Source organism: Erithacus rubecula, assembly GCF_903797595.1.
Source record: "Erithacus rubecula genome assembly, chromosome: 27".
NCBI lineage: Eukaryota > Metazoa > Chordata > Aves > Passeriformes > Muscicapidae > Erithacus > Erithacus rubecula.
In genome coordinates, this window is record NC_136679.1 from 692857 (window position 1) to 700204 (window position 7348).

At 58.2% G+C, this 7348-nt stretch overlaps 1 protein-coding gene across 1 annotated transcript; it reads left to right on the forward strand.

Moving 5' to 3' along the window:
• The first annotated feature begins 1587 nt into the window (after nt 1-1587).
• Nucleotides 1588-3913, forward strand: CYB561 (cytochrome b561). Its single transcript, XM_079327957.1, is given in 8 exon segments — nt 1588-1880; nt 2020-2031; nt 2034-2060; nt 2063-2106; nt 2108-2117; nt 2729-2832; nt 2909-3066; nt 3645-3913. Coding segments are annotated over 8 exon segments (756 nt in total). The 5' UTR covers nt 1588-1678; the 3' UTR covers nt 3844-3913.
• The last annotated feature ends 3435 nt before the right edge of the window (nt 3914-7348 follow it).

Below are 7348 nucleotides of genomic sequence, written 5' to 3' on the forward strand. Positions count from 1 at the left end.
GGGGGAGCTGCCTGGGTTGCCTCCAACCCCCCCAATACATCACTCAGCTATGAACTGCAGAGAATCCCTTCCCCTGCATGAACGTATTGCCCCCTCCGAGGGCAGAGACAGTCCCTGAGACCCCCCCCCCCCAGGGTTTTGGAGAGTCTCAGGCAGAGCCACAGGGAGGGGCTGGGCCGTAGGATGTGCATAGGGCATCCCCCCACCCAGGGCACACAGATTAAACACTCCCCAATAAACAAGGAGCTGGATTTGCCCTGGGAAGGGGGAACCAGGGATATACTTGGGGGTGCAGGGGGGACAGAGGTTGGGAGGGGAACAGGAAGGTGAAGGGGAGGCCTCCAGTTTTCCCAGCACTTAATGGTGGCCAATGGGCAACCAGATCTTGTTCCCAACAGGAATGGCCTGAGTCCTGCTGCCAGGCCCTGTCCTGCTGTTCATTCCCTGTCCTCCATCCTCAGTGCTCTTGGGGGCTGTGTTTGCCCTGTGAGTGCCAGCAGGCCCAGATGTTTGCAGCTGGTGGGAGGGCAGGACAGGGTACATGGTTCCCCATCTGCAGCCCCCAGATGTGCCAGCAGCCCCTCGCTGTCCCCCCAGCGTGGTCCCCCTGCCTGTCCCACAGAACACCCCATGGCCCCAGGCAGTGAGGCTGGACACAGCAGCCTTTGCAGTGCAACTTAATGGGATAAACCAATTCCCTTAACCCATTTATCTGGCTGATCCAATAAAGGTGGCTGGGAATTGAGAGTGTGCGTGGTCTTAATGCATCCCCCTCTCCACCCTCCACTGATCCTGGCAGCACCCTGGGTCTGCCACAGCTGGCAGGGGCTCCTCCCCAGAGGCAGCACAGAGCAGCCAGGGCAGAGGGGGACGCTGGACCTGGGCACTAGGAGCTGCTGGCTCTAGGTGACAGGGAAGAGGAGAGGTGGCTGTGGCAGGGGTGGAGGTGGCTCTGATCCACTGAGGGATAACCCAGCACGAAGCATAGTGCAGGTGAGTTGTGGGGTCCATGGGAAGGGTCTCTGTGGAGCTGTGGTTGGGTGTTTTGTCCCCCATGGGTTTGTCCCCCCCCAAGAGCACAGATGTTCACTCAGCTCCACATCCCCAAGGGGCATTGCTTTTATAACAGAGGGATCCCCCCTTGCTTGCCCCCGCACTGCTTTCCTCTCAGGGTTTGGGGGTCTTGTGGGGGTCTGGGAGGGGGTGGGCTGGGAAGGGTGTGAAGGGGGGGACATGGGATGGGCATGGAGTGGGAGGGATTGGGATCGAGGGGCAGCGTTGGAGGGATGGGGATGCAAAGGATGGAGGCAGGGGCAGAGGACAAGGATGGAGAGGTGTGGATGGGGCAGGGGGAATGGGGCAGGCAGGGCACAGGCAGGGGCGGGAGGCTTGGGAAAAAGGAGCAGGGTGCAGGGGAGGGAAGGCTGGAAGAAGGACAGGAGCAGGCAGGGACAGGAGGATCGCACAGGAGCCCAGCAGCTCCGGGGCTGCAGGAGCTCGGGCAGGGCGGTGTCGCGGCCGGAGCCACCTGCGGGTGACGCGGCGGGAGCAGGAAGCGGCAGGTGAGGGTGGGGCACAGGTGACGCCGCTCGGAGCAGAACCTGAACCGGGTCCGGCCAGCCGGGACCTGCAGTCGCTTTTTGCCACTGCCCCCTCCTCCGTGTCCCCGCAGGCTGCCATGGACGGGGCCCCGCCGCCCCCCAGCCCCGCCGGGCTCTCCGCCTACGTGGCCGTGTCGCAGGCGCTGGGGCTGGCGCTCCTGGCCGCCACAGGGGCCTGGCTGGGCCGCTACCGGGGCGGCGTGGGCTGGCACAGCCCGCTGCAGCTCAACGCGCACCCGCTGTGCATGGTGCTGGCCATGGTGTTCCTGCAGGGCGACGGTGAGCGCGGGGACCCGGCCCGGGCTGCGCTCGGGCAGCGGGTCAGGGGACACAGTGCCGAGAAAAGGCTCGGGGAGGGGCCCAGCGTCCCCGGGCGGTGCCGGGGACCCCGTGGGTGCTCAGGTACCTCTGTGTGCAGCTCTCCTGGTGTACGCGTGTTCAGGCACGAGGCCAAGCGCTCCCCAAGGCACTGCACGGGCTGCTGCACGGGCTGGCTCTGCTCATGCGCCCTCGTGGGTGAGCCTGGGATTGGGATGGATGGGATAGGATGGGATACAGGATGGGATACAGGGATGGGATACAGGGATGGGATACAGGGATGGGATACAGGGATGGGATAGGGATGGGATGGGATGGGATGGGATGAGGATGGGATGGGATGGGATGGATGGGATGGGAATGGGATGGATGGTGATGGGATGGGATATGAGGGGATGTGATTGGTATGGATGGGATGGCTGGGATTGGATTAGGGTGGGATGGGTGGAGGATTGATGGGATGGATGGATGGGCATGGGATGGGATAAGGGATGGATGGGATACATGGGATGGGATGGGATGGGAGGGATGGGATGGTGATGGATGGGATGGGATGGGATGGGATGGGATGGGATACAGGGATGGGATGGGATGGGATACAGGGATGGGATGGGATACAGGGATGGGATGGGATGGGATGGGATGGGATATAGGGGTGGGATGGGATGGGATGGGATACAGGGATGGGATGGGATGGGATATAGGGGTGGGATGGGTGGGATGGGATGGATGGGATGGGATGGATGGATGGGATGGATGGGATGGGTGGGCAGGATGTAGCCCTGGTGGTGTTGGGCTCTTCTCCACAGGCATCATCGCTGTCTTCGAGTCACACCGGGCTAAGGGCATCCCTGACATGTACAGCCTGCACTCCTGGTGTGGCATGGCCACCTTTGTGCTCTACCTCCTGCAGGTAAGGGCTGGGAAGGCCCTGCCCTCCCAGAGGGAAGGGACTCTGCAGCTCCTGTGACATCCCCGTGTCCCCACAGTGGTTCCTGGGCTGTGGTTTCTTTCTGTTCCCCGGTGCCTCCTTCTCGCTGAGAGGGTGGTACAAGCCCCACCACATCTTCTTTGGCATCACCCTCTTCATCCTCTCCATCACCTCCTGCTTGTTGGGCATTACTGAGATGCTTCTCTTCAAAATCAGGTGGGTGAGGGGGTGGCCCCAGCAGAGAGATGCCCCCATCCCTGCTCAAGCCCTGCTCTGTGGCTCTTAAATCTTCCCTTGAGGCCTTTAATTTCTGCTGCTGCTGAGTCACTCACCAGATGATGTTTAACAAGGGATCCTGCCAGAGCTTTCTTTGAGGATGTGCATGAAATGCCCAGTGCCACTCCCTGCATCCAGGTGTTCTCAGGACACTCATACCCTGAGGCCTGTGCTCTTGCAGAGGACAGTGCTGGCCCCAGCTGCACACTGGGGTCACCCCACCCCCAGCACCGTGGTGACAGCACTATGGGGCACTCCAGGAGCCCCTTCCCCCTAGCAGGGAGGGTACAGGGCTGCCTATAGCCCCAGAACAGGACTGTGCCACCAGCTTCACCTGCTGTCACCAAGTGTCTCTCCCAAAAGTGAGCAGAACACCAACACTCCTCTCGCTCTGACCTGGGGAAAGGGACCTTTCCCACAGTGTGTGCCTGAAGGATGAGGATGAGGAGGAGGTCCCAGCCAGGACAGGGATGGCCACCCATCCCTTAAGGCTTGAGCATCCCTCTCCATCCCCACAGTGACTCCTACAGCCACTTTGTGCCCGAGGGCATCCTGGCCAACACCCTGGGGGTGCTGCTGGTGGCCTTCGGGCTGGTGGTGGGCTACGTGCTGACGAGGGAGGAGTGGAGGCGCCCACCACTGGCAGAGGAGCTGGCCCTGTCCATGGACTTCAAGACCCTGACAGAGGGAGAGAGCCCTGGTGGTGGCAGCCAGTGACATCTACAGCTCCTGGTCTCCAGCACGGGCTCCTGGTGGTGTCTGAAATGTCCCTGTGCTCCTGGTCCCTGGGGGTGACAAGGACAGCGCTGCACTCGCTTGGCCTCAATCCCCCCGAGCCCTGCCCTGCCCTGGGGGACCCCCAAGCCTGTCCCAGCCCTTGGGAATGGCAGGGCCATGGGCAGGGCAGGGGCTGGCAGGGCCATGGGCAGGGGTCTCCGGGCTCCTCCTGCTCTGGGGACAGAGTGGGAGCAGAGATTTCTGCAGCGTGGGTGGCCAAAGCCCAGGGGCTGCTCCCAGTGCTGAGGGCAGAGGGGATGTCCCTCTGGGATGATGTCCCTCTGGGGTGTCCTTCTGGGATTCCCTCTGGGATGATGTCCCTCTGGGATGTCCCTCTGGGATGTCCCTCTGGGATGATGTCCCTCTGGGATTCCCTCTGGGATTCCCTCTGGGGTGTCCCTCTGGGATTCCCTCTGGGATGATGTCCCTTTGGGGTGTCCCTCTGGGGTGTCCCTCTGGGATGATGTCCCTCTGGGATTCCCTCTGGGATTCCCTCTGGGGTGTCCCTCTGGGATTCCCTCTGGGATGATGTCCCTTTGGGGTGTCCCTCTGGGGTGTCCCTCTGGGATTCCCTCTGGGATGATGTCCCTCTGGGATGATGTCCCTCTGGGATGATGTCCCTTTGGGATGTCCCTCTGGGATTCCCTCTGGGGTGTCCCTCTGGGATGATGTCCCTTTGGGATGTCCCTCTGGGATTCCCTCTGGGGTGTCCCTCTGGGATTCCCTCTGGGATTCCCTCTGGGATGTCCCACTCACCCCTCATGGCCCTACACAGGGGATGCTCCCTGGGCCTTCAGTGACCCTGTGCCTGGGCAGGTGCAGCAGCTTTGTGTCCAAAATGTTTTCTCCCCACGCCTGATGTGTTTGCTCAGTGGATGCTCCCAAACTAATAAATGTTTGCAGCTCACCCTGTTCTCCTCCTGCCTCTGCCCCCATATCAGAGCTCTGGGGTACCCTCGAGTTCCCACATGCCAAGGGCAGCTGGGGAGGGTGGGGGGTGTCAGGGGAGGGGTTGTCCTGTCCAGCACTGCATAACTCAGTGAGGGGACACCTCCAGAGTCTGCCCATGCACTGGCTGTTGTAATTATTATTATTACATTATTATAAGCCTTTTTCTGGTCTGTCCCTGTCCCCTCCTGCCCCCAGTTGTTCCCAGGTCCTCGTTCCCACCCCCTTCCAGTGACTGTGAGACCCAACCTTCACACCATCATTTCTACACTAAGAAACTTCAGCACACTCCTTCACTGACCCCAGTGCAGGAAAAACAGCAGCCCAGACACCATTTCCAAGTGTTAACCATTTATAAATAAGTACATTTTTTCATACATACAGTTTTCATTGTACAGATTACAATCTGTATACAGTGGGGAGGGGAATGCATTCTTTTGAACTTTTCACATCTATCTCACAGCTCACATGTACAGACAAGAAAACTCTGCTCAAGCAAATACAGCAAAGGAAAAAATATGTTTTCTTCTTTCCTTAGAGATGAGAGGCGAAGGCCTCTGCTGTTGGCAGGGGCTGCTCTTCCCACTGCACAATATCACAACTGTGTGGTGTTCAATATATCAGAGAGAACAGAACATGCATTGGATAATATACTGTACAGAGAGAAAGTCCTTTACATCAGAATTATAGAAAAGCTAAAGGAAAACTTAAGTGTCTTAAAGATCTTCCCAGCAAGTGTCTCAGAGGATGGCAACCAGGGAGTTGTACAAAGCACAAGGCAGGTGTAGTGGACGTGTTTGTACCCAACTCAGATCCTCTCCAGGTGAAGACAGAAAGCACATGGGACTGAATGCAACACAATGGCAAAGAAAAGGCTGGAGAGGGATGAGCCCAGCAGCACTGGCAGAGTCCACACGAGTCTCTGGGTCCTTGGTGCAGCAACACAATGGACTTTATGTAGCACCCAGGGCTGCTCTGGCAGAGCAGTGCACAGAGAGGGAGGCAGCCCCAGCCTGGGGCAGGAGGTTTTCCCACCCACCATCCCCACCCTGAGCTGCCTCCCCACCACCATCCCCCACAGCATCACCCCAAGGGATCCTGTGGCAAGGCAGCCTTGTTTCCACAAGCACAGGGTGTGTCAGCAGATGGGAGCTGGCTGCTGACTCCCAGTACAGTGGCAGCTAGAAAGGAGCAGGAGGAAGGACACTGGTGGGTGCTTGGTGGCTTCCCCTGTGACCTCTGGGGTCGCTGTCCCAGCTGTGGTGAGATCCAGCCAAGAGTTGGACACGAACGCATCTCTAAAGAATTGAGCCCTTAGTGGTTTATATTAGAAAAAAGAGTTTGAGTGAATGAAAATCCAGCAATTATTCGCACAAAAAAATGCAGGTTCACTTTCAAGCATTGTGCTTTGTGTCCAGCACACCCCCAGCAGCCTGTGCAGTGCAGCCACAGGGGCTGAAGGCATTGATCTGACCCAGCAGCACAGCAGCTCTCCCCTAAGCCCTTGAGTAACCACTGATAACCCCAGACAAGAGTTCAAAGCACAAGCAGCAGGGGCTTGGGCACACACTGGCTCACCTGGCTCTCCAGGTAAGGCAGAGCTGGCACTTGGGTTTAGCTAGACTTCTCCTGGATAACCCTGGAGATACACCAACCTTTGTAAAGGAGACTGAATCACTCCCAGTTTCCTACCCACCCTGGTTCCAGCATGACTCTGGTGTTTGGCACACACATGCTCACATGTTCACACCAGCCACACTGTTTTACTTCACAGCCAGGTTAAAGAAAAATAACCAAAAAGCTCAGAGCTCAGACAGACCCAGCTGGGCACTGGTGCCACAGCAGACAAGCAGATGGACAGACACACGTCTCAGATTGTTGGAGCTGTCACAGTCCTCCCAAACAGTGACACAGAGAAGGCAGCTCAGGCTGTGCCTTCTCTGGAGATGGATCTCAAAGGATCTGTCATTGTAAAACTCCTTTTCCTAAGTACTTTCATGGCTGCAGGGACCCTGCAGAAACCCCCACCACATGGGTGCCCCCTCCCCTGGCACCACAGCATCCTCCTGACCTGGGAGAAGAGCAAGAGCCCATGAACCCCCCCTGAGGGATGGGGCAGACACCCACACCTGATGGTGGATGAAGATTCCAGCTCCAGAGTGGCACACCTGGGTCTCAGAGCAGCCCCAGGTAAAGATGAGAGACACCTGGTGGGAAGGTTGGTGAAAGAAAAGGGTGAGCTCCAGCATCACTTGTGGCATTGCCTTCCCCATGCACCCCAAGAAGGAAAGCTGGAGTGTCAATGTCATCAGGAAACTGCTTGACTCAATAAATCCTACTTGCTTAAAGATGGGGCTTGCCTGTGGTACCACTGCAGCTGGGAGGGCATGAAGGCACCAGCTGGCAGCAGTCCTGCATCTTAATTACTCAAAAAGTAATTAAACACATGGCACAGATGTACAGGACAGCTCAGTGTGTGACAGTGTGATCCCACAGT